Below are 26,812 nucleotides of genomic sequence, written 5' to 3'. Positions count from 1 at the left end.
CCTTCAGGACCAGCTGCTCTGGGGTCCCATCTTTAACTTTTCCCACCTGCAGGGGATATCCGTTTCTACAAAACAGCTCAAAGATATTGTGAATATCCATTGATGGGGAAACAGGGTGTTGCTCAAGACTGTTCTCGATCGTTTGTTTCTCTCTGGTCTCCCATTCCCTCCTTTCCCTAATTAACAATTGCTTGAATCTGCCCCTTGGAACTCAGGGAAGGTCATGGAGGCTGAATGAAGGCTGTTTCCTATAATCCAAGAAATGGGGGAACACAGAAAGGCCTTGTGCCAGGAGCCTCTGCTCTCTTTGGGCACCCTAAGTCGCATTCCTGCAGGGCTCCGCCCAGACGCCCCATGGGGGTGGGGTGGTGGTGGTGGGAGGGCGGGCAGCACCAGAGCGATGTGCCCCCTGGCAGCCATAGTCAGTTTGGACCTGGGCTGGGCACAGGTCTGGCAGAAGACTGGAGAGTACAGGGCTTGGGGACCTCCTTCCCGCAGGCACCAGCTCCATCGCGCACCCCTGCTCTAAGAAATAGCAGGGAACCCTCCATCCCCTTGGCCTGCCACATCCAGCACAGAAGCTAAGAGGAATAGGCTCCGGGAAGGCAGACATCACAGGAAGGCCTGGCATCACAGTTTATTGTTTATAAACCATGAAAATAACAGCTGTTGCTTGGCACAGGCCTAGCAGTGCTCACCGCAGGGGGGCAGCAGCAGGCACCAGAGGCCTTGCCAGGCCCAACCCAGTGGGGACGCTCAACCTCAGCTGGGACCCCAAGGGAGACTTGGCACGTTGGCATGGGTGCGGGACAGGTTAAAGCATGCAAGGGGGAGAAGAGGGGGATAAAAGGCATGCGGCTGGGGGTACAGGGACCCAAATAAATAAAGCAGGATGAGAGGGTCCCTTTCCCTCACCAAAGAGTGCCTGGGCACTGTCCAGCCAAAAAGCCTCTCTGCCCCAAGGCTGCAGTTCAGCATGGATGGGGCAGGGAGCTTTGCAGGGCGGAGGGCAGAGCTGGGGAGCATGCCCAGTGTTCCGGGTGCCTTCCCTCCCAATCAGCCTGGGGAGGAGCACAGGGCAGGGGTAGGGCAGGGGTGGGGTAGGGGCTCTCTCCATGATTTGGGCAAGATGCCAAGGGCAGGGCATGGGGCAGAGACGTGGTGGGTGTGGGAACCTGGATTAACAGGCAATAGGGAGAATGGGGGACATCCAGAGAGGTGAGCAGAGGAAAGTCCCTTGGTCAAGAAAGGCCCTGGGAAGACAGATAGGGGAAGGGACAGGACCACGTGGGAGGAAGAGCTTGAGGGAGAAGCTGCCAGAGAGATGACCCGGCTTCAGGAGGTGTGGAGGGCCAGGGCCCAGCAGGGGCCCGGTAGGGTCAGTCCAGCTTGGCGAAGCCCCCAATGGTGACCTTCCTCTCCGGCTTAGTGCCCACGGGCTCCTGTAGCTGCACTGCGCCACCCCCGATGAAGCAAAAGGCAGGGCACACAGGTCCCGAGCAGTCCAGGGGGCACTCCAGGAGCCCTCGGAAGGACACGGCATCCAGGAAGGAAACGCGACCCCGCTCGTAGTCCAGGCAGATGCCCAGGCGGGGCGGCAGGGGCACTGTGCAGCTGGCCGCTGGGCCGTCCCTGCCTGTCAGCCCCGCATTCGCGCTGGCCCCGGCCCCCAGCAGGATCTTGCCCATGCCGATGGTCAGGAAAGCGAAGGGTGGCGATGCCTCCACGGTGGCATCCTCGGCACCGCTGTCGTGCCCACTGTCCGGGTCGTACCTGCAGGAATGCATGTTGGGTAGAAGAATGTCGGGGGGTGGGGTAGATGGTACCCAAGGGCTGAGATGTTGGGAGGATGGAATGTCGGGGAGCAAGCAGTTCCAAGGATTTGGGGGCATTGAGAAGAGAACACATTGAAGAGACGGGCGTTATAATGTAAGGCTGGGGGTTTGGTTCGGTGAGACTGGGGAAAGGCAAGCACACTGGCCAGAGGGGTGGGGGAAGGGGAGGAGAGACAGGGTATCGCTCAGGCACACTGAAGAAAGGCAGTGCCTCCAATGCAGGCAAGTGGCGAAGAAAATGGCACTGGGATATCATGCTGGGAGAGAGTTTTGAGGGTTAGAGAATCTTGGAAGGATGAGGGGTTAGCGGTGGGGAGAGGCGAGAGCAGAGAAAACATGCTGGGAAGGGGGATGCTGGGAGAGAGATGAGGGCGGGTCAGTGTCTTAGATGAAGGATGTTGCAGGGATGCAGGTTGGGGATCACAGGTTTATGAGGGAACTGATGTTGAAGAGAAGCCGCTTGTGAAGAAATGGGGTATTGAGGGATAGAGTGTTGAGGGGGAAGAAGAGCATGTGTGGGTGGCTGAAAAAGAGGATGCTGGGGATGAGAGGGTATGGAGATGGAAAGTTTAAGGGAAGATTTTGAGGAGGCTGAGACAAGGTGTGGGGGAAGGCAGTACTGGAGAGAAAAAGCTTTGTGGTGAAAAGATGTTGCCAAAGGGGTGTGAGGGAGAAAGGGCACGGAGACTTGGCGAGATGGTGTGTTAGCCTGAGTGACAGATGGTGGGGAGTGGAGATGGCTTCCTTTCCTATTGCCCCTTTCCCCAGTCACTCCAAAGATCAACCTCCAAAACGCTTTCACGGAGCCCACACTTCTCCTGACCACAGTGCCTCCAGCCTGGCTCATGTTATTTCCTCCTGATTTCCTTCCAGCTCCATCCCAGCAAGTGTGTGGTCCCCTCGTCAACCCCGTGTGTTCCCAGCTCCCCCACCCAGATCCCCAGAACCCCATACCTCCCAGAGGGGCCTGACCTGGGGCTGATCACGTCGGGGGCACCCTGGAAGCTTTCCTGAAGCTTGCTCTCCAGCCCGACGCCCACCTTGACCAAGTAGGAGGCTGGGTCTACGGCGCAGGCCCAGTAGCTGCGGCCCTGGGTCACAGCCACATCGCCCAGGACCACGTCCACGCTCAGGTGGCAGCCCGTCAGCAGCCGCTCGGCAGCCAGCAGCAGGGGCAGCCCTGGCACACTCCTCACCGCTCGCTGGTCCTTGCTGATGGCCAGCCGCTCTCGGCTTGTGCCCCAGCGGCCATCCAGGAAGAAGTGCAGGACTGGAGTAGGGGAGGGTTGAGACAGAAGGAAGGACTTCAGGGATAAACACTGGCACTGGGGACCTCGAGGTGTCAGCACGAGACACTGGGAGATTTCAGAACACAGAACAGGTTGCCAAGGGACAGCAGGGGGCTCTTGGGAACAGGGCCTGGAAAGCTGGAGTGGGGAGCATAAGGGAAGAAGAAAGGGCATCCCAAGTGGGCATGGGACCCCAGGAAGAGTTTTAGTGATGGCTAGTGGGCATGGAAACCAGTCTCCCGGCCCCAGCTGACTCGCTCTGGCTGCCTCCTCTGTTATGCCTATACTCCAGAGCCTCCGCTATTTTCTGGAGAGTCACTTGACCAACATTTATTGAGCCCTGGTGCTGTGCTGGGGTTAGTCGCTCAGTTGTGTCCGACTCTTTGTGACCCCATCGACTATAGCCCGCCAGGCTCCTCAGTCCATGGGATCCTCCAGGCAAGAATACTGGAGTGTGTTGCCACACCCTCCTCCAGGAAGTCTTCCCAACCCAGGTCTCCTGCATTGCAGGCAGATTCTTTACCATCTGAGTCACCAGGGAAGCCCTATTGAGCCCTTGAAAAGTGAAAGTGAAGTCGCTCAGTTGTGTCCGACTCTTTGTGACCCCATGGACTGTAGCCCACCAGGCTCCTCAGTCCATGGGAATCTCCAGGCAAGAATACTGGAGTGGGTTGCCATTTCCTTCTCCAGGGGATCTTCCCAACCGAGGGATCGAACCCAGGTCTCCTGCATTGCAGGCAGATGCTTTAACCTCTGAGCCACCAGCTCAAACTCTCAGCTAAGACTTTACACATTAGCAAGTCACCTAATTCTCACAACAAGGCTATGGGGTAGGTGTTGTTACTATACCTACAGAGGAGGAACTATAGGTTCAGAGAGGGTGAATAACTCACCCAAAGCCACACTACTGGTAAAAGGCAGAGCTGGGATTTGAACCCAGGCAGTCTGGCTCCAGAGCTAGTGAGGATGACCCAGTGTGTTATGCTGTCTCTATAGGGCCTGCCCAGCAGCAGCTGTCTGTGCCTGGGTCCCAGGCACCCAGGGCCCACTCACCGGGCGCGGGCGGAGTGTGCAGATGCACGTCCTCGCTGTACTCGCCGTAGCCGGCCTTGTTGCAGCCGCGGACACGCAGCACATACACAGAGCCTGTGTCGGGGTTCTCCAGCAGGGCGCTGGTACCCCTCACCTCCTCCCGCCGCTGCCAGCGGGTGGGGCCTGGCTGGGCCGGCACATCAGTGCGTCGGAACTCAATGGTGTAGTGCCAGGCAGGTGGTGAGTGGGGGGGCAGCCGCCAGCAGAGGAAGATCTGGTCGTAGGCAAAGGTGCGCTGGGTGTCGATGACCGGAGCCTCGGGCACTGTTGGAAGAGACAGCGGGGGTCAGTCACGGCCTGGCCAGGGGCATGGTGTGGAGGGTGGGCGGGAAAAGGGAAAGCAGCGGGAGCCGGGGGGGTGAGTGCGAGTGAGAGGGATCTGGGGAGACGCCTGTCTGGGCCCTGGGCGCGGGAAAAGAAGAGGCAGGTGGCCTGATGCCAGTGCTGGGCTGCCACTCCCTCGATCTGGGCCTCAGTTTCCTCCTCTGTCAAATGAAGGTATGAGATCACGTGTTGTCCTTTCTTTCTACGACCCTTTTTAGTCTATGAATACAGAGGAGCCCCAGGGAAAGGCAGGTAACGGCCACTGGAGCCCACCCAGGCAAGAGGGCACTGAACGGGAAGAGGAAACTGCATGGGAGACGGATGCGAGGAGAGGCAGCAAGGCAGAAAATGGGGGCGGAGGGCCAGCCCAAGCATGATGGCACAGGAGGGGTCAGGGGGAGAGAAGGAAAGCCTGGAGGGCAAAGGTCATAAGGACAAAAAGTCGGAAAGGCCAGGATTAAGGGTCAGGGAAGAGGATGGTGGAGGCGGTCTGGTTAGGGCAGGAAAGAGAAGGAAGCCATGGGTGGGGGGCCAGGCTGCGTGGGAGTGGCAGGGCAGGGCAGGGGACCTGGCAGAGGGGGCAGGACCCCCAGGGCAGGGCCGCTGACTTGCCTGGGGTGCTCCGGAGCAGAGTCCGCGGTGGCCACAGCCTACAAACAAAGAGAGGGAGAAGCAGCGCTGAGCGCGGTGGGACGGGGTGGCCGGGTGGGCTGGGTGGGCAGGACGGCTGGCCAGGCCGGGCGGGAGGCTTGGGAGTTAGTTCCCTGGTGGGCACTGCCCCCCGGGCCCGCTGCTGGGGAGGAAGGGCGGAAGGCTCTAATTGGACATGGGGCCTGGCCATCTCCTCACCTCGCAGGAAATTAAGCTCTGTCAGCAGCTTCATCTCACGCCCCACATCCAGCTGGCAATGGCGGAAGGAGGAGCTGGCAGCTGGCCGGAATGTCTGGAGGGCCTCTGTGGCTCGGGCAATCCTGGGATGGGGGCAGGCAAGGGTCAGACTTCCCTGTAGCTCAGGCGGTAAAGAATCTGCCCGCAATGCAGAAGACCTGGGTTCCATCCCTGGGTCAGGAAGATCCTCTGGAGAAGGGAATGGCAATCCACTCCAGTATTCTTGCCTGGAGAATCCCAAGGACAGAGGAGCCTGGCAGGCTACAGTCTGTGGTGTCACAATAAGTCGGACAGGACGGAGCGACCAACACCGCCAAGGGTCAGGCACTGCTGTCTGGGCCGCCGCCCTTCCCCTTGATTCTGCCGTGTCTGGCCCTAGAGCTTTGGTATCGGCTATGGGTCTCTTCCCTGTCCCTTTGGGCAAGAGCTGGTATCCATTTGGCCTGGTGAAAAGTCCTCAGAGCCCAGCTCTCCGCCGGGCAAGACTCTCGACACTGCCTGATACGTGGGCTACACCCACGATGCCCCGGCCCTGCAGGAGCCTGTGACCCTGGGCCCTGCCCCCCGAGTACCTGCTGTGCAGTTGTTTTGCTGCTTGCACAAAGCAAGGCTGGTCTGTTTCTTTAAGAACCTCCTGAGCGTAGCCCACCAGACCTGAGCCGTCCAGCAGGCTCCGGTGCTCCTGGATCTGGGCGCCGAGACGGGCCAGCCGTTCCTGCTGGCACTCCTCAATGGCCTGAAGCAGCGACACCCGCTTCTCCTCCAGCACAGCCCCCAGGCCCCGCACCAGCTGGGACACCTCCTCCTTGGCTTGCTGACCACTCACCTGTCCAGAGAGCAACACTGACTGCCTCCTTCTTGAAGGCTGCATCTGCTCCAGCCTCCTGGGGCACCACACCATGGCTAGGATCACAAAGGATCTGGGGAAATCCTACCTACCCATTCAAATGGGACCAGGCTCATGGCTCCACGGCCTCCTGTACACCCACATGGGCTCAAATCCTGACCATTTGTGTTAATCTTTCTGGAGGCCCACAACTTGATCCTGACTCCTTGAGGACTCCCCCAAATAAAAGAGGCCATGACTACACTAATATCCACCTGGACCGCACTAACGTCCACCAGCATCTGTGCCATCCTTATCGCCCTTCCCCACGTCAGCTGATTCAAGCAATCTGGCAAAAGGTATCAGAGCCATCGCCTCACCCTCCTTGGTCCAAGGATGTGTGCCATCCCCAGCAGGCAGCTGAGCCTGAGGGCATCTGAGCTCCATCCCTGGGGCTTTTCAAGCTCTCCCTCTCCCAGGTGATAGACACCCTGTCTCCACTGTGGCATTGGGTACCGCCTGGCCTGGGACACTGCCATTTCTGACAACCTAGTTTAACCAGAGCCTTGACACATCCATGGACCCCACACAGGCTTCCTGAGTTTGCAGCCAGGTGATTGGGCTGTACCCACCTCCACCCCCTTCCTGCTCCCACTGCCAGGCAGGGCCCAGGGCCCACCTCCGTGCCCTCCCTCACCTCCGTGTGCCTCACGGTCTCCTCCAGCTCACAGATCTGGGTCTGCACTGTGTCCTGGTTTCCCAGGATGTATGTCAGGCTCTTTGTCAGCTTGTCCTGAGGGGAAAAGAAAGAGGTGGGCATCACACCTGGCCCTGAGGAAGCCAGCAGAGCAGATGTGAGCAGGTGTGGGTGTAGGCAGTCCTGGCGTTGAATGAGGCAGGGTCCTCACCTTGAGGGCCTGGTAGGCGCTGACCACTGGCGTGATTTTGTGGCCACTGTGGGTGCGCCGCACACGGCAGAGCTGGCACACCAGTCGTTGGCACGTCTTGCAGTAATGGGTTACCTCTTCCTTGTGATCTGGGCACATTAGTCCCTAGGGACAGAAACAGCAAGGAAATAGTCAGCCAATGGTGTGTGTAAGGGTGCTGACCTACCACAGGTCAGTTCCCTGCCCGTCCTCCCCTGGACCGGACCCAAGCTGGTGGAGGGGAGTTTAGACGCGGTGCTCCATGGTGCCACCTGCTGGTATGCCCTGGCAATCAAGGAGAGCCTTTCCTGCAGACCGCCAGCTATTAGCCTTGCTCCTCCCTTCCTCTACATGTGGTAATAACAATAATGGTTAATAATTAGCCATGTCTATCTTGTTTACTGCTCTAGCCCCAACACCTGGGATAGCACCAGGCACACAGGTACTTGATAAATATTTGTTCAATGAATGAATACCTGATAGACCTTTTCAGTGTATTTAAATAACTTTCACAAACATTATCTCAAGGATCCTCCCATCAACCCTGCAGGTATGGAGATTGCAGGGCAGATATATTACAAGCCTCATTCAGCAGATGAGACGGAGGCTCAAAGATGTTCAAAGGTTTGTCCAGTGCCTCTATTGTTACAGAAAAAGGAGTTTGGCAATGGCAAACCTGTGGCCACCTCCTTTTGGAAGCCTACAGTGCCGGGCATGCCCTCCCACCCAGCACCACCATGCCCTCCCCCCGCTTCCCAGGCCCTGCAAAGGCTGGCTCACCTTGGGGCGAAAGGAGAGGGTGGGCAGGGTGGGTTCATGCTGGGCCTTCTGGGTGCCCCAGGGATGGAAGAGCTTGAAGCACTCGTTGCAGAAGGTGGCGCGGCACTCGGTACAGCCCTTGGTGGCCTCTAGTGGCGGGGGCTTGCACAGCTGGCACAGGATGGCGCCACCCACACTCACACTCTGGCGGTACCGCTCCACCACACGCTCCAGGGTCAGGTTCCGGAAAAGCCCTGCCAAGCCCCGCTCCCCCAGCTCCACATCACCCTGGCAGGCTGGGCACGGGAACATGATCACCTGGGGGTGCAGAGCACCTCGCTTCCGCCCGGGGTATGTCCCAAAGCCTGTGGACGGGCCAGGAAGTAGGGAGGTGAAAATCACAGCTGGCTCACGGTGGGGGAAGTCTGCTCAATTAAATAATTAATTTTCATTGTGCCAGAGCTCAGCTCTTAGCAGAGCCTGGATGGGCAGTACCCCTTGAAAAACACACAGGTGCCCCTGGCCAGGGATGGACCCCTTCCATCTTCCTGATGGACATCCCAGCATCCCCATCCCAACCCCATGGGTACCAGCCCCACCTGACTTGAGCAGCCGATCCAAGCGGTCTGGTTTGGGGAGAGTTCTGCGGGAGAGGCGAGGGCTTCGGGTGGATGGGGTGGAGGCAGGAGAAGTGGGCTCGGAGCTGGGGTCCCCACCATGGCCTATGTAGCCCTGCTGGCCCAGGACCTCCCGGGCACAGGCCTGGCACACGTTGTGGGTACAGGGCAGCACCAGTGGCTGCTTATACATTTCTTGACACACTGGGCACAGCAGTTCCTTCTCCATGTTCTTCATGCTCGTCTGTGGAGGGACCAGGAGGTTGGATCAGAGCTTGGACACCTGGGTATATCTCAACAGGCACCTCAACTGCATTTAAAGACCCAAGGGTTCTTGGAAATGAGGAAGAAAAACTACAAGGGACCCGACAAGCGATGGATTTTTCTCCAGCATCAGCCTTGGCCTGGTTCACAGGCCTTCCAACTCCCTGTCTCCAGCAGGCTTCCCTCCTGCAGAGCTACATACCTAAGGAGGAGAGATGGCTGGAGCTCAGGTCTCCCCCAGTCTCAAGCCCCACCCCCTGTCCTAGTCTCAGCCGGACCTACAGCCCTCTCACCTGGCCTTTGCCCCCATCCCCCCATCTCCCGGCAGCCTGCCCCAGGCACATCTCTCAAGGACACCGCCCATTCTGCAGCTCTGTGCAGAGGCCCCCCACCAACCGCCCCCCCTCCCCGCTTCCCTGGCATCCCCATTCCCCTCCTCCCCCGCGTGACTTCTTATAACCAGGCTCTCTCCATCCTCCTGCTCACCCTGTCTGTCCTCCTGCGGTGGCTCCGGCCTGCAGCCGCCTTCACCTCCATTGCTCACCACTAACCCATCTGGCATCTCCTAACCGATACCATTTTGCCCCCCACCATCCGGCTCTCCTGCTACCACCTCAGGCATAACCCGGCCTGTCGAAACCCCTCCCAAGGTAGGGTAGAAACGGGCGCGCCTCTATTTGCCCCTCCCCACCGGAAGTACCCCTCCCTTTTTCGGTGGCGGGGGTCCTCAGGCTATGCCCCACCCCCACACCTCACCTTGGTCCCTCTCTTCGCAGCCATCCCGGTCAGGGGCGCAGCTGACACAAAGGAGGGAGGGACAGGGAGGGAGGGGGAAGGAAGTGGTGGGGGGGAGCAGGGTTGGCACCGCCCCTGGGAGAGCCGGGCACGGGTTGCCATGACAACCGCAGGCTCGGAGGCAGCCCTGAGTGGGGGTGCGGTGGGGTGGGGTCTCGTGAAGGGGTCCAATTTGGGAACTGCACCGTGGTGCGGCTCCTTCCTTGCCCCCGACCTGTTCTCAGTTTTCTTGGAAAATACCCAGTCTCACTCACGCCCCTTCCTCATAGCATAGCCCCGTTGCCCTGCAACCCCAACCTCGGTGCACGGCTGGAGGCTACCCCGAGCCACCCGCTGTATCCAGGCAGCTCCATGTTCCTTACACCCTAGCAGATGGACGCCTTCACGGCATTCACCTCCGGGCTGCCCCCGGGATTACCCTCTCATACCTGCATCCCGATCCTCCCAGTCCTTTCTGCCATCGACACCCCCCTGGCTACATCCCAGCATCTTGCGGGACCCCCACCTGCTCGAGATCCCGGCCTGCCCCAGACCCCTATGCTCCCCCTCCCCTTCCCCTCGACCCCACCTTAACTCACACTGATGCGGACCAGTGCATCCATGATAGAAGTGAAGGTCTGCATATCCTCACCCTCAGCCATGGCCCTAGCATGCCCGCCCGCCCCCGGGTGCCCGATCCCGGCTGCGGCTGCGAACCCCGGGCTTAATGCAGGAGCCGGGTGGGGATGTGGGGAGGGGTGAGGGTGAGATGTCACTGCGCATGCTCCAGGGACCAGCATCTAACAGCGCCCGTCGAGGTAGGAGGTGGGAAAGAGTTTTCCCCACGTGGTTCTCAGCAGGCGGTCGGGTAGCGGGGCAGTAGTTAGGTAACGTGGAATGGTATTTGAGGGGGAGCCATTTCTTATGTTCAAATTCTTCACTGGCTTCTAATCTTACTCATAGAAAGCAGAAGGATAGTTTTAGAGAAAGATAGATTCCAGGATGGAAGGATTAGATTTTGGTTTGGGCAAGAGTCCACGGAAGATATCAAGGCAGTGTTCATGGGGGGGTTAGTTTTGAAGAACAGGCTGACATAATTGACAAAGAAGACAGAAGCAGTCCACGGGCCCGGTGACTTGAAGAGTTAAGTGCAGCTTGCACTGAGAGGCAGCAGATGCTCTGGGTGCGGGGAAGAGCCGGAAACCAGGGTGGTGGCCAAGGATGCTCCTGGACGCAATATTTCCTCCCTGCAGGAAGAGGGCGCTGCAGTCAGGCTCTGAGGGGGAGAAAGAGGAAGGCGTAAGGGAGAAACAAGGCCACGTTAGGGCCTGACGCATGCGCACAGCCAATCGTCCCCGGTTCGGCTCGCCTCCTGGACAGAAGCACGGATTGGACCCAAGGGCAGGGCATGATGGGTAACGGGACCAACGGGATCCCCTCTACTCCCCCAACCCGGGCGGACTAGTGGGGGTCGGAGTTGGGCGGACCAGCTTTCCTGGTCCTCTCCCCACAGACCTGACGTGTCCTGGGTTCCAGGCGATGGGCATTTCCACGGGGCGGGAGGGTTCGGGGCGTCCAGAGGTGAGGAATTCCTGGGGGGTCGCCGCGAGGTGTGGGGAGTTGGGGAGGGTGGCTGCAGTCCCCGGAGTGCTTGGAAGTGATCGGGCTCTCGAGCTCCCGGGCCTGCTGAATCTGCCTGCGGCTCCTGCGGGGAGGGCTGGGCCTGACTCCGTCTCTCCTCTCCCCCGCTCCAGTGGTGGGTACAGGCACGTCGCTGGCGCTGTCCTCCCTCCTGTCCCTTCTGCTCTTCGCTGGGATGCAGATGTACAGTCGCCAGCTGGCCTCCACTGAGTGGCTCACCATCCAGGGCGGCCTGCTTGGTTCCGGCCTTTTCGTTTTCTCTCTCACTGTATCCTCTCTGCGGGGGAGTGGGCAGAGTTGTTTGAGGGTAGGAAGGGTGGAGGGTCACGCAGGCTTGTACCCTTCCCGTTAACCCACACATCTCAGCCCGCATGGCACGACCGACACCTTAACTCCCTCAACCCAGGCCTTCAATAATCTGGAGAATCTTGTCTTTGGCAAAGGATTCCAAGCAAAGATCTTCCCTGAGAGTAAGTGAAAATTGGAGGTTGAGTATTTGAACCCTTTCTTGTAACCCTCAGCTTTAATCTCCTCCAACACTGTGCTGAACTCCCAGGTGCTTAGACAGTAAAGGTTGTTGAGGAGGAGGAACCATGTGTACTAAGACTGATACTTTTGGATACAGTACTTTTTATTCCTGGAATTGGAGCTAGGAGAAAGGGCTTCTGAGAGCAAGAAACTCATTTACTTTCTGGCCAGTTTCCGGGGAAGGTTTGAGGGAATAGGCAGGTCTGGGCCTGTAATGAATATATCCAAGGAGGGTGTTCTTTATTTCCACCAGAAAAAGAAGGGCCAAATTCATTGAAGGGTTCCAAGGTGACATGGACCCAATACTAGTGAATTGTATTTGTTTGAGATGATTGTGAAGAGCCTAAAGTATTAGATACACCAGCTTTCTGTGTCAGCAGGAATCCTCACCAAAGTAGAGTAACTGTTAGATTGTTTTCCATTTGAAAGGATCCTTGTTATTGCTCATGTAATCAAGAATTGATGATTTAGTTACGTATGGAGAATTAAGTTCATAAAGCAAATTAGGCGTCAAGGCCAGATCACCTAAGGATGCCACATGCCCCAAATTGATAGCAGATGCCATCTCCTGTGAAGCCTTCACCTGTCACTGTGGCCCTCATTTCTTCACCCTCCTTACCTCTTGCCCTCTTCACCTGGCCCCTCTGCAGGCTTTCAGAGCTCCTTCCATACAGCAGCTTCAGAACATCTCTCTGTTAGGTTTTCTTTCTGTGTGTATTGGCTTCATTTTCTTCTGAAAGAAGCCTCTGTCGTGGGGCAAGCTGCTTGGCCCTCTTCACCTGCCCTCCTCAGCTGGGCAGGTGGGATTGCCCTTGGTATCTGCCCTCCCACCTTCTCTCCAGTCCTACTCTAGCTGTCTGGAGACCCTTTTCTGCCCCCATGGGTGTGTGTCCAGACACTCTGCTCTCCACTTAATGTCCAGGGAGTGAGGCCCTCAGTTGCAGCACTGGCCAGTCAGTTTAGTGAATTGATCCCCTTTGGCGGGCTTCTGTTGAAAAGGCCGTGACCCTCTTCCTCAAATGCAAGCAGGCCTTACCCTTCAGACTCTGCTGTCATCTTTCCTTTTATGGAGGCAAGCCAGGATAGGAAAGTTAGGTGGTATTTGGGGCAGAGCTGGAAATGAGAATGCATCTGGTACTTCCATGTCCTGGGTATCGATAAGGCCATCTGATGTCCCCCTGCTGTCATGCCTTAACCTCTCTAAGCAGGTCCCCCAAGATTCAGAGAGCCCCAGATTTCTCCTAGACCCTACATATGAATGCCTGGTGTTTCCATTCTGACCACCACCCTTCTTGTCACCTTTTGCCTCCCCAGTTCTCCTCTGCCTCCTGTTGGCTCTCTTTGCATCAGGGCTCATCCACAGAGTCTGTGTCACCACTTGGTAAGTGCCTGACAGCTGGATAAAGGGTGTAGCATCCTGCCCTTTGGCACTTGACCCTCCTGTGATGGTTCCAGACTTCCCCATACCTCCCTCCTGCTCTGTTCTCCCTCCTGTCCCCTTCCCCATTTTCCTAAAGCTGAGCCTAGATTCTTTCCCTCATGCTGGTGTCTGCTGTAGGAGGCACCAGGCTAGCAGCATGCCCACTAATGCCATGACTGTTTTTCTTCACCCTGTAGCTTCATCTTCTCCATGGTTGGTCTGTACTACATCAACAAGATCTCTTCCACTCTGTACCAGGCGACAGCTCCAGTCCTCACACCAGCCAAGGTTACGGGCAAGGGCAAAAAGAGAAATTGACCCTGAATGTCTAATAAAGTTGATTCTTTGTAGCTCTGAGCTGTGATACGCTGTAGGCCTCTCCTGCCCATGAGTGTACATGGGTGTGTGCAGAATGCTGGGGCAGATGGGCACCTGCTGCTTTCAGTCCTTGGGGATGGAGGAGCTTTCCTTCCTCCAAGGTTCATTTTTACCAGCTGTTTATTGAGTGCCATCAGTGCCAGGCACTTTGCCAGGCGCTGGAGTGGCGTATGCTTGTGTAAGAGTCTCATAGAGGAAAAGCGTGAGAATGATCTGCAGTCTTGCCCTTTGGGAAAAGAGGTGAAGACTGCAGTGCAGGAAGGCCTGCTCATCGGAGCTGGAATAGATCTTGAAACAGAGGAGTAAAGGAGGGAAAGGCCCCTCACCCCTGCGTGTGTCCGTGGGGTTCCATTTACACCTCTGGGGGCTTTGTTATTCCAGCTCTCCACCCTGAGCAAACGAGCCCTCTGCCCTTCTGCTCCAAGTCTGCAGGTGGGAATTTCCTACTGATGTTGCCCTCCTAAACCTATGTGTTCTCCAGCATGGACGTATGCCTGTATTTAGAAAGACTCCCAGGTTGATCACTGTCTCTATCCTCTTTGGCCTGAGTGTCTTCATATTTTTCTTGTCTGGTAGCCAAAGGACTAGGAAGCATCGTAAGTTTTTATAATAGCAAAGTATATAAAACGATAGGGACAAGGCCACCAACCTTGGAGCCAGCCTTAGTGGAAGTGAGGGAATGTGACTTCTCAGGTCTTTGTCCGTGCTGTGCCATGAGAAGTGCCTCTCTGACCAGAGTGTCTGTCCTTTGGAGCACCTAGGCACCCTCCCTCTTGGGTGGTGTGGGCTTTAGGGTGCTTACTGTGCCTTGGTCAGCTTGATATTCTCCAGAGAGCCTGGTGATGGGCAGTGAGGACTAGAGGGTTGGTTGAATGAAAGAACCTGCCCTCCTGGAACAGAAAATTCAGTACATGCGATGTGCCTGAGTTAGGGAATGAGACCCAGTGAAGGTGAAAAAGTGAGTCAAAGGAACTCTGGTCCAGGATTAGACATCCCCACGCTCCCCATTTGTAGCCAGAATCCAGACCCTTTCACCTCTGTCTCTAGACTGAGGGAATACTATGCAGTTTGCCCAGGTTACCTGCAGAGGGTGCCGCGAGCTCATGTCTTCCTCCCGGAGACTGGCAACACTCACCTGCAAGTTGGCATTGAGGGCTTAGAAAGTTCCTGCTGGCTCTTAAGGTTCTTGCTGAGTCTCTCCAGTGGAAGCCAACTTTTGGAGGACATGAGAGACTGGCTAAAACCTGAATCAAGTCTCCTTACTCATGGCTATGAGTGGAGGCAAAGACAGTTCAGTGGAGACCAGAGCCTTCCTGAGAAGGAATGGTAGCCCTAGGCTTTGACTTAGCTAGTGATGGTTGGGTGGGGGTTACCATATGTGGGACCCTTGGGGAGAAGAAATGGTGCCCCCAGAGGGTCCTGGACCTGCAGGAAGCTGGATTAGTTCTAGGTCTCAGTCTGTCAAACCCTGTCCTGGAGTGGGCAGAAGGGCAGGTGCCAGCCCAAGTGAGCACCGACACGGTGGGGAATCTGACCGCCTGGGGGCACCATACCTTCCAAGATGAGAGCGGGGGCCAGGTTACTGGAGGTTGGGGAGGAGCCTAAAGCAGGTGTCAGGACAATGCCAAGGGATCTGGGCACCTGCTGCCACCCACTGCGTAGGCCTCAGGGACAGTATGTGGCCAGGAATAATGATCCCTTCCTCAGGGAATGGGTACATTTATCAGGCAGGCTGGCGCCGACATCAGCTCTCCACCCAGCCTGTCCTTGGGGTGCCTCGCCGGCTGCCTGCACCTGACCTGCCAATTAACCCTAACAGGGGTATCCCAGCCATCTAACACCATCATTAAATAAGGGGGCGTGAGGCCATCAGAGCTTCTGGAAATCTGAAGGTGAGAAGGGCAAAGGTGCTAACCTCTTGGCCCCAGGACGCCTGGGGCTCTGCTCCACCCTGGAGGCTGGAGGCCTAGGGGAGAGAGGGGCGGTCCGCCCCTGGAGGACCGGGGGAAGCCAGATGTTTCCTCCTGCTCCCTCACACGTGGCCCTGACACCCGCTGCCTGCTCCGGAAACAGGAGTAAATAACACAGGGTGGGCTCCTGTCCCAGAGATGGACTCCTGGGGGCAGGAGGTGATGCCACCTAAGAAGAGGGCGGTGGGAAGGTGAGACGAGGGGGCTCCCCTGCCCGGGCAGAGGCTGAACCCCCCTAGGACTGGCGCTGGCAGGAGGGGATGCCTGGCATTTAAGGGCATGTCGAGGGTCTGCAGGGAAGGGGGCGCCCAGGGCAGGGAGGGAGGGGGGAGTCTGCGCCAGGCCTTGGCTCCAGCCCTTTCCGGACCTTATTGTCCTTGGTGAGAACAGGACGCAGTCCTGTTCCCACTGCCCAGGCCCTCCCCCCACCCCCAAGCTCTGCTCCCCAGGGGAAGGATGTTGGGAAACAAGAGAGAACCAGAGACTGGTAGAGACAGAGCTTCTGAGAGACAGAGATAGAGACAAAGGGAAAAGTTTCAGTCAAAAGCCAGTATTGAAACTCATTGTAGCTTGAGGGAGCCCTGGGCACTGTGGGAACCGGGAAAGAACGGGAAGCTGGAGGCCCTGCCCTCAGGGACCTCCAGACTGGCCTGCCCTGTGCACACTGCTCCTTGACTTAGGGTCACTCACAGGGTTGCCTCCTAAGCAAATAATAGCCAGAACCCTTGTGCAGGCGCAGTTAGTGGCACTTGATTGCTTCACCGCAGGTACATTTCTTTGCCTCCCTGCCAGCAGACTAAGTTTCTCGGGGCAAGGCCAAGATCCTGCTCCCAAATCCCACCTCCCTGCTCCCTGGGGGCTGAGAGCAAACTGGCCACCATAGGTTGCAGTGTAAGTGGTATTTGGTTGAGTTCCTGCCCTGGCAAAGAAGCTGCCTAATTGGCTCTAGAATTGGGCATCACATCACCTGGGGTGGAGGGCAAAGTGCAAAATTCCTGTCCTGGGGCAGGAAGCAGACTTTAGAGCTGCGGGCCTGCCCTCCCCCCGCCTTTCCCTGAGCCACGAAGAGCCCCCCATTCTCGCCCCAGCCTCTGCAGCCCTGGGCACTTGGGCTAGGCCTCCTTCCTTCCAGCTCTCCTACCTGGGATGTTTCCTTCACAGGGAACTGCAGACCTGACTTTATAATGTAACATTCTATGATAATGGGCATATCAGTTATTAAGATTCTTTCTACTTTTGTATGTACTTGAAAAAATTCCATAATAAAAGTTAAATCTTGTGTACTGTATCCTTCTTTCTGTTCTGTGGGAGAGTGACAGGGAGACTGTCTGAAACCACACCTAGAAGTAACATCCGAAGCCTAAATTTGAGGCCCTGTGTGACAAGGAGACCTGAGCCAAATGGCCCTTATGGGCTGTGAGGAGCCCTTCTCTGAGAATTCCCCTCACCTCAAATAAGCTGGAAGTTTCCCCCACTTTTAGACTGAAGCCACACCATCAGGGGGCACTGAAAAGAGATTCTTCTCCACAAGTCAAGACCCCACAGAAAACTCTTTCCGCACACCCCTGTTCTGGGCCAAGAGTTGCCACGAGGGCTGACAGCCTACTTCAGAGCAATTTCTGGATTGAAGTGCCTGTACGCTTGTGTGAGGGTTTAGGCTCATCCTCCAGGGAGACCCTTCCCCTTCCTGCTCTCAGCCCATCTCCAGCCCTTGGGTGTGAATGCTCCGTGGTGTCTGACTCTTTGTGACCCCACAGACTATAGCCTACCAGACTCTTCTCCTGGCAAGAATACTGGAGTGGGTTGCCATTTCCTTCACCAGGGGATCTTCCCGACCCAGGGGTTAAAACAGTCTCCTACGTCTCCTGCATTGCAGGCAGATTCTTTACCGTGGAGCCTCGGGCGAAGGCCCTGTGATGGAGGCCTTTTTTCTGACGCAGACGGCTACAGGTTCTGGACATCTGTGGGACAGTAGGAAAGAGCCCAGGTCTTGAAATCAGACAGACCTGAGTTCTAGCTCCACTCTGACACCAGCTGAGGGTCCTTGTGCAAGCTGAGTTAAATTCCTCACCTGTAAAATGAGGATAATACCTGCTTCAGATTGTGGTAAAGAGGACTGGAATTCAATAACAACGTGGAAGAGCCTAGCATAGCACTCAATCCACTAGGCATTTAACAAATGTCATTTTTGTCCCTTACATGACAGCAACCACGACCTTTTCAGCCAACTTAGTGCTTTGCAGATATTCTCAATTTTATCACTTACCTCAACCTTATAAGATTGATATTCTTACTGTGTACTTTATATGTCAACCCGGTTGGGCCACATTGCCTGGATATTGGGTCAAACATTAGTCTGGATGTTCCTTTTTTGGGGATGCCACGTGGCATGTGAGATCTTAGTTCCCTGACCAGGGATTGAACTTGTGCCCCCTGCCATGAAAAGGATACGTTCTAACCACTGCACTACCAGGAAATTCCCACTCGATGTTTCTTGAGGGTGTTTTTGAATGAGATTTACACTTAAAATCTGAGTAAAGCAGATTGCCCTCCATAACGTGGTTGGCCCTCATCCAATGCACTGAAGGACCACATCGAACAAAAGACTGACCTCTGCAGAGATGGAGGGAATTCAGTGGCAGATAACCCTGGGACCTGAGCTGCTCTGGTCTGCTGGAGCTCTTACTGGTCTGTGCTCACGTGGCCTGGGACCTGGCCCTTTCCCCACTGTTTCCAGCTCTGGTCAGGATGAAGTCAAGACGGAGGAAGACCTTGTAGACTTTGGGTTTGCCAGCCTGTACACCCCACGAGGATGGTCTTGCTCCCTGTCTCCTGTACAACGTCACGAACCCCCGTCCATAGTTCATCAAGCACTCGATCAGATCTAGTCCCTTAAATCTATTTCTCACTTCCACTGTATAATCATAAAGGATTTGATTTAGGTCATACCTGAACGGTCTAGTGGTTTTCCCTACTTTCTTCAATTTAAGTCTGAATTTGGCAATAAGGAGTTCATGATCTGAGCCAGCTGTGAAAGTGCTGCACTCAATATGCCAGCAAATTTGGAAAACTCAGCAGTGGCCATGGGACTGGAAAAGGTCAGTTTTCATTCCAATCCCAAAGAAAGGCAATGCCAAAGAATGCTCAAACTGCCACACAATTGCACTCATCTCACATGCTAGTAAAGTAATGCTCAAAATTCTCCAAGCCAGGCTTCAGCAATATGTGAACCGTGAACTTCCAGATGTTCAAGCTGGTTTTAGAAAAGGCAGAGGAACCAGAGATCAAATTGCCAACATCTGCTGGATCTTGGAAAAAGCAAAAGAGTTCCGGAAAAACATCTATTTCTGCTTTATTGACTATGCCAAAGCCTTTGACTGTGTGGATCACAATAAACTGTGGAAAATTCTTCAAGAGATGGGAATACCAGACCACCTGACCTGCCTCTTGAGAAATCTGTATGCAGGCCAGGAAGCAACAGTTAGAACTGGACACGGAACAACAGACTGGTTCCAAATAGGAAAAGGAGTATGTCAAGGCTGTATATTGTCACCCTGCTTATTTAACTTCTATGCAGAGTACATCATGAGAAATGCTGGACTGGAAGAAGCACAAGCTGATGGGAAATAGATGGGGAAACAATAGAAACAGGGTCAGACTTTATTTTGGGGGGGTCCAAAATCACTGCAGATGGTGACTGCAGCCATGAAATTAAAAGACGCTTACTCCTTGGAAGGAAAGTTATGACCAACCTAGATAGCATATTCAAAAGCAGAAACATTACTTTGCCAACAAAGATCCATCTAGTCAAGGCTATGTTTTTTCCAGTGGTCATGTGTGGATGTGAGAGTTGGACTGTGAAGAAAGCTGAGGGCTGAAGAATTGATGCTTTTGAACCATGGTGTTGGAGAAGAATCTTGAGAGTCCCTTGGAGTGCAAGGAGATCCAACCAGTCCATCCTAAAGGAGATCAGTCCTGGGTGTTCTTTGGAAGGAATGATGCTAAAGCTGAAACTCCAGTACTTTGGCCACCTCATGCGAAGAGTTGACTTATTGGAAAAGACCCTGATGCTGGGGGGGATTGGGGGCAGGAGGAGAAGGGGACAACAAAGGATGAGATGGCTGGATGGGATCACCAACTCGATGGACATGAGTCTGAGTGAACTCCAGGAGTTGGTGATGGACAGGGAGGCCTGGCGTGCTGCGATTCATGGGATCGCAAACAGTCGGACACGACTGAGCGACTGAACTGAACTGAACAACCCCATGAACCAAGACCTTTTTCACACATGTATCTCCTACTGGTTCTGGTTCTCTGGAGAATTCTAATACACCTGTTTTAGTGAAATGAAATGGGGTAAAGTGAAAGAGAGGCTAAAATAACCTGCTCAGAATTATAAGGGAAGGCAGAGCTGGAGTTGAAGTTCAGGTCCAGTGATATTTGCCGTGATGCTTAATCAGTGTAGTTCCAACACAGCACATGGCCCCCACTGCCTCTGACCTCATCGCCTCAAACTCTTCTCCACACTCATCCATTCCACCCCAAGCCCTTGCGTGTCTCCTGTGACACTTCACAGCCTTTACACATGCTGTTCCCACTGCCCAGAACAGCCGTCTGGCAGTTATCTACACTTCTGTCTCCGTCCGTGGTCTCATTCAGGTCTCCATGCAAATGCTTCCCTTTCAGAGACGCCCTTCTGACCCTACTATATGATATGGTACACTGTCATCCTTTAGCCCCTCACTTAGCTATATTTTTCTTCACAGAATTTCTCACTATTTGATATATTCAATAGGTGTTTCCTGTCCGTCTCCCATCATTTTGTTGAAGCAGTTTGTTTTCACTGCAGGCTTCATTGAAAGCAGAGATTTTGTCCCTTTCTAGTCACTAGAATACTGCTTGATGTATAGTATAGGGGGTGCTCAATACATGTTTGTTAAAAGAATCAAGAACCTGGGACTTCCCTGGTGGTCCAGTGGTAAGACACCAAGGTCCCAGTGCAGGGGACCTGGATTTGATTTCTGATCAGGGAACTAGATTCCATGTGCTGCAAAGAAGACCTGGTGGAACCAAATAAGTAAAACGAAAAAAAAAAAAAAAAAAAAAAAAACCAGAATCAAGAACCTTGCTAGCCACACACCATTGTCACACTGTGAGCTCTTTGCTGAAATTCAGCCTCCAGATTACATTACCTCCAAGCTGCTGGATCCTCAGTGTCTCCCTCAGCTGCCAGGCTTGGTCCTGTGTCCCTCCTCCCTCAGGCTATCATCTTTTCCCATCTTGGTCTCCTCTGATTCATCTGACTCTCCGTTCTCCAATCAGGGGCACAATCTCTGACCCATCATTTCCCCTGAAAGCCTGGCTGTAATTTCCGTCTGTGTGTTTTTTTGTTGATTGCATGTCTGTCTGTCCTGTCACTCTGATGGAGCTGCAGTTGCCCGGGGGACGCTGATGGAATCAACACAACCTAATCACCTGGAAACTTCTTCAAGGACCCAGTAATCACCATGGCACCTGTGGGCATCCAGAAAGCTCGGCTGCCTGACAGGACACACACCACGACCTCCCTCTCCTCTAATGGGGGAAGCTGCTGACCTGAGGGACCAGCCCCAACACAAACACTTTCGAGGGGTCTTTCTTAGATAGCCTGACCCTGGCCAGCCTTTCCAGCCTCAGCTCCTGCCACTCTTCCACGAGGCAGTCTTGCGCCAGAGATGGACACAAAGGGTTACTCACTATGAACTCAAGCCCCCCAGCCTTTGTTCAGGCTTTCCCTTTGCTTTGTACACTCCACCCCCAGCCCCTGCTTCAAGTCTCTCACTCATCTTTCCCATATCACCTCGGGCTTCAGGGCCTCTTTCATAGAGGCGCACGTCTTCCCTGCAACAGTCAATCCCTTCCTCCATGTTGCATGTAATTTTGCTTATTCTCCCATCGTTAGTTTAGCCTAAAGATTCCAGATTTACATCTCTGGAATTTATGTCTCTCAGAAACTAAAGCTTGCCAAAGGAGAGAACTCCAAAAAGCACGAGAAAACTGAAGCTCAGAGAGGTTAAGCTACTTGCCCAAGGCCACACAGCTAAGGAGTGGAAAGAGCCAGGACACAACCTCAGGACTTCTGGACTCTAAAAGGTCAAACTTTTAGCCCCTAAGCTGCACTGCCTTTCCTATTGTCAACTTAAAAAACAGTCACAACCTAAAAGTTGAGAGTTATGTTTTATTCGGTGAGAATTTTTAGGACTTCAAGCTCAGAAAACAGAATCTCAAGGAACCCTGAGAGAACTGCTCCAAGGAGGCAGGGGAGGAGTCAGGTTACATTGATATGTTCAACAAGGAGCAGGTATTCTGAACATCAAAATTATTTATTGTGAATTAAAGAACCAGATACCTCAAGTGAAGGAATTTAGTGCTTTTCTATGTATGGGAGGGTGCAACAGTCCGGGCTCACTGAAATCATTCCTTTCATGTTCATCTCAGCTATCTGGGGCCAGCATCCTGTGTTTTTCACATCCTGAGTTCCTCAGTGCTTGCTGCACAGAGTGGCTGCAGCCTGACGTCTGCTGAATCACAGGTATTCTCCTTCTCCGGTGCCCTAGGGGCTCAGAAATTAACATTTGGAGGGCTTGCATTGCTGACGACTGTGACATCCTTGTTTACTGATATGGCAGGAAATATTCCATTTCTCAATACCCTGCCATAATCACTTGTATTTGTGGCCTGCTGTGATGGCAGAAGAGTGATGTTCTGCAGAAAGATTGAAGAGAGAGGCACTGGACCATAAGAATCTGCTGGCTTTTGTCCAGTGCTATACAAAGCCGAAGACCCCGTGTCTAGCAGACGGGAGTCTCCGCAGTAGTTATATTTCCTGGGATCAGAAGAGCTGCGTCAGTTTTCCTGGAGACTATCAAATGCTAACCTGTCCTTCCTTCTGTTCCCCATCCTACATTTATAGAAGCCCTTTGGGTTTCCCACACTGTGTTTGGTCCTGGAGTTACAATGTTCCTAGGTGGGCCAAGCAAAGACACAAAACACCTACAGCTCAACATGGAAAGTGCCATCTATGAAAGAGAGTCTGTGGAAGCTCAGAAGAGGAAGATGGTGTCTAACCAGCAAAACAGGGTCAAGGTGCAGGAAGGCTGCTTGGAGTGAAGGAGGAAACAGACAGAACAGGCTCCATCTTGAAATCAGGACACCATCTTGGGCCGGACTGTGGATTTTGAGCTATATGCCCAGTGTCTATGGAAACGACATACCAACTGGAAAATCAGACCCCCCTCCACCCCTCGATGGAAGAGCCCCAGGGCTCTGTCCCCTAAAAGAATACCCTTATTATCTGTGTAACCAAATAGAATCATAAATTCTATTATGCTTATTGGGGTATGACCACAGGCCTATTGATAATTGTCCACTGTTAACTACCTAGGCTTAAGGCATATGAATCACAGGTTAACTTGGATTGTATCTTTCTTTTCTTTTGTTCAGACTAGTTTCAAGGAATTTGGGGAGGTGGGTTTGGGCACCTATACTTAGGGTATATAAGGTTTTCGCAAAATACTGGTCGGGGTCCTTGGCTAGGAGTAGACTCTGCCTTGGGCCCACGGGTGTAATAAACTGCCCTCCACTATCCGCATCGTCCTTGAGTGAGTTTGTTTCCCAGAAACCGTGGCTACAACAGGAGGACATGATGCCTGAGCTGGACATCTGAGAAACATGTAGCCACACAATCAGTATGCCAACCGTGGCATATTGAGTGTTTCACTTTCACATTGTTTTGTTTAACGCACTGGGAATTTATTTTAGTGTAAGATGTTAGGTTGAAATCTAACTTACTTTTCCAAATGCTAAAGTGTTAGTCGCTCAGTCATGTCTGACTCTTTGCAACCCCATGGACTGTAGCCCACCAGGCTCCTCTGTCTATTGGATTTCCCAGGCAAGAATACTGGAATGAGTTCCTATGTCCTTCTCCAGGGGATTTTCCTCAGGGATAGAACCCGAGGCTCCCACACTACCGTCAGATTTCTTTACCATCTGAGTCACCAGGGAGGCCCTTCAAATGCTAAGCTTGTGGCAAGTGTTTTCCAAATAATTCATCTTTCCTCACTTGAGATGCCATTTCTATCATATGCTGAAATGGTATATGTTTGATCTTTTTTTTCTCACTTTAAAAAAGATATTTAGTTTATTTTTGGCTGTTCTGGATCTTCACTGTTGCACGTGGGCTTTCTCCAGTTGCGGTGAGTGGGGGACACTCTTTACTGAGGGGCCTGGGCTTCTCGCTGTGGTGGCTTCTCTTGCTGTGGAGCGCAGGCTCAGTAGTTGTGGCACAAGGCTTAGATGACCTGGGCATGTGGGATCTTCCCAGATCAGGGATCAAATTGGGTGTCCCTTGCATTGCAAGGTGGATTCTTAACCGCTGGACCACAAGGGAAGCCCATTTCTTCACTTTTTATTTTGTTCCATTGATCTCCGTAGCTGTTATTTAGTTGTGTCTGACTCTCTTGTGATCCCCATGGACTGCAGCCCTCCAGGGTCCTCTGTCCATGGGATTTCCCAGGCAAGAATACTGGAATGGGTTGCCATTTCCTTCTCCAGAGGATCTTCTGGCCCAGGGACGGGACTCGTGTCTCCTGCATTGGCAGGTGGATCTTTGCCACTGAGCCGCCGGAGAAGCCCCTTGATCTAGGTAAGAAGATGTGCTACCATAGTGGCATAGTTAGCAGGCTCTACCGTCTGATTATCTGGGGCGGGCCTCAGTTTCCTCATTTGTGAAATGGAGATAATAATAATAATACCTACTTCATAGGGTAGCTGTGAAGACTGAGTGAGATTATGCATATAAAGTACCTATTAGAGTGCCTGGCACAGAGTAATCAATCAATGAATGTCAGCTGCTATGACGATACTATCTGCCCATTCCTATACCAGTAACTGAGGAAGATGGAATTACTAAGCACAAAGTTTTGAGTCAGTTGGAACAGTCTGCTACTTACTACCTGCATGACCTCAGGCAAGTTACTTACGTTTTACCTTCTCTGCTTTGGTTTCCTCATTCATACCTGGGGATATATTAATAAAAGTACCTTTTGCAGCCTGTTGTGAAAATCAAACATGCAATGTCACATAGGACATGATACATAATGGCCCCTCAATGAATGTTTAATCTTCTGCTGATTATTATTATGACATTATAATTTATTATCTGTTTTCATGTGTTGTAAGGCAAGCTCCTTCTCATTATCTTCCCCCTCCAAATTTTCTGGGGAGTGGCAATCTTTCAAGGCCAGGTCTACTATGGGTGAACAAGATAGAATTTCTGGATCTGCAAGGCTGATGCCTGCCTCTTGAACTGTGTTGAAAGTCAGTGTGACGAGTGAGGTCATGAATGGGTAACCAGTAGGATTTGGGGAAGAATGGAGAAGGGAGTTGGGGTGGGCCTTTGAAGCTCATATGGCAGGTTTCTGAAAATATTTTAATTTTGCCTTAATTTTTACTTTAACAAAGGAATTTGCATAGTTTAAAAGGCCATCTAGTTCTATAAGATAGTGAAAATAACAGGGATTTCTCTGGTGGGCCAGAGGCTAAGGCTACAATCTCATAATGCAGGGGGCCAGGTTTCAGTTCCTGATCAGGGAAGTAGATCCCACATGCCACAACTAAGACTCAGCACAGCCAAATAAATCAATAAATATCTTTTAAAAATAAAGGACAGAAAAAAAATTAAGGGATGATCCAGAGAGATGATATGGGGTGGAAGGTGGGAGGGGGGTTCAGGATTGGGAACTCATGTACACCCGTGGCTGATTCACGTCAGTGTATGGCAAAACCAATGCAGTATTGTAAAGCAAAATAAAGTAAAAATAAAAATTAAAAAAAAATAATAATAAAAATAAAGGAAAGAAAAATAACAGTCCCTTGCTCCACTTCCTACCTCTATACATATACTCCTCCGTCAACTACTCTCAAGTTTCTAAGATGCTTTCCTTTTGTACTTCCCTCTCTATTTCTAAATAACATGCTCATGCTATTATTTCTTTTTTTCTATTTTAGATATAATCAATCAATTGCCTGCCATGGAAAATGAGGATATAGTTCTCTCTAATCCTGATTCCTCATATACTCCCCTCCCCCCACCCTCTCAATTTAAATATATTCCAAATTTGAGTTAAATCAACGCTTGTGTTTACATTATTATGGCTGTGAAAATATTCTACACACTGAGTTATGTAGTGTTTGTACTAAGACTCTGTGAATCCGTCAAAACTGATTTTATTAATTAACCTTGGGGACATGGGGCTGAGAAACTTCATTCTCTAAAATCATACAGTCACAACTTTTCTCTTTGAAATCAAAAAGTGAGAATGGGACATACCCTGCTCTTGCTGGAGGTTTAACCCATGCTGATTACTTTGATAAAGAGAAGCAGCCTCAATTTCCAACCTAGGTGCAAAGCTTCAGATATTGGGGTTTTGGACATATCATTCCACATTTATCTTAATTATGTAGTTATCTATTACATAATTATCTAAACTTATTTAACTAAACTTTGTAGTTTCCAAGTGGACCCACAGTTTACTTCTCAGTCCAGGCTGTTGTTAACTCCTTCACTTAATCTGTGCTTACCTTGAACCTATCAAAATACTACTTCATTTAAATATCATCTGAACTCAACTGTTTCCCATACTCTGTAATGATTTGGCTTTTTCCTTTGTTTGATGAGCGTCTCCACAGTGCCTTTGGTTTGTGCTCTCTCTTGTAGTAGCAAGTAAATAAACCCAACTGTCCACTTACAGTTATGTTCTTAGTGGTCTTTATCAGACAGGCATTCTCTTTCTTTCCTTTGATAACTCTTTGTTTTCCCGAAGTTGATAATTGCCTGACCTTTTATTTTCTTTTTCTTAATGTTTATTCATTTATTGGGCTGGACTGGGTCTTAGTTGCAGCAAACGCGCTCTAGTCTCCTGACCAGGGATCTAACCTGAGGCCCCCTGCTGTGCGGAGACAGAGTCTTAGCCACTGGACTACCAGGGAACTCCATGCCTGAACTTTCTTTTTTTTAATGTATAACTGGATCACTTTTTAAAAAAATTTATTTATTTCAGTTGGAGGCTAATTACTTTACAGTATTGGAGTGGTTTTTGCCATTCATTGATATGAATCAGCCATGGGTGTACATGTGTTCCCCATCCTGAACCCACCTCCCACCTCCCTCCCCATCCCATCCCTGTGGGTCATCCCAGTGCACCAGCCCTGAGCACCCTGTCTCATGCATCGAACCTGGACT

General features: G+C 52.6%; 2 protein-coding genes across 3 annotated transcripts; one reads left to right on the top strand and one right to left on the bottom strand.

Moving 5' to 3' along the window:
- On the bottom strand, positions 613 to 10,852 carry TRIM46 (tripartite motif containing 46). Of its 2 annotated transcripts, none has more exons than XM_018046230.1 (10): positions 10,194 to 10,852; positions 8,539 to 8,800; positions 7,961 to 8,304; positions 7,163 to 7,306; positions 6,952 to 7,047; positions 6,001 to 6,254; positions 5,390 to 5,511; positions 4,178 to 4,480; positions 2,808 to 3,105; positions 613 to 1,773 (listed from the first exon to the last, which is right to left on the bottom strand). In XM_018046230.1, the coding sequence occupies exons 1-10, from the start codon at positions 10,392 to 10,394 to the stop codon at positions 1,380 to 1,382; spliced, it is 2,418 nt and encodes an 805-aa protein (XP_017901719.1). In that variant the 5' UTR covers positions 10,395 to 10,852; the 3' UTR covers positions 613 to 1,379. The 2 variants fall into 2 exon arrangements, with proteins under 2 accessions (XP_017901719.1, XP_017901720.1); XM_018046231.1 differs by lacking the exon at positions 10,194 to 10,852 and adding an exon at positions 9,577 to 10,123.
- KRTCAP2 (keratinocyte associated protein 2) lies at positions 10,915 to 13,540 on the top strand. The gene is given in 6 exon segments (XM_018046232.1): positions 10,915 to 10,964; positions 10,966 to 11,009; positions 11,349 to 11,503; positions 11,642 to 11,705; positions 13,078 to 13,144; positions 13,381 to 13,540. Coding segments are annotated over 6 exon segments (486 nt in total). The 5' UTR covers positions 10,915 to 10,929; the 3' UTR covers positions 13,502 to 13,540.

This window comes from Capra hircus, chromosome 3, assembly GCF_001704415.2.
Source record: "Capra hircus breed San Clemente chromosome 3, ASM170441v1, whole genome shotgun sequence".
NCBI lineage: Eukaryota > Metazoa > Chordata > Mammalia > Artiodactyla > Bovidae > Capra > Capra hircus.
The sequence above is the reverse complement of the archived record's forward strand: the minus strand, read 5'-3'. Positions and strand labels throughout refer to the sequence as shown.

Bases quoted from the DNA above. Each gene is read 5' to 3' on its own strand.
- TRIM46 (XM_018046230.1), bottom strand. From the start codon at position 10,394: ATGCTGGTCCCTGGAGCATGCGCAGTGACATCTCACCCTCACCCCTCC. The intron at 8,305-8,538 runs GTGGGGCTGGTA...GCCCGTCCACAG, and splicing joins GGATCGGCTGCTCAAGTCAG to GCTTTGGGACATACCCCGGG. The intron at 5,512-6,000 runs GTACTCGGGGGG...CCCCCATCCCAG, and splicing joins GCAAAACAACTGCACAGCAG to GATTGCCCGAGCCACAGAGG.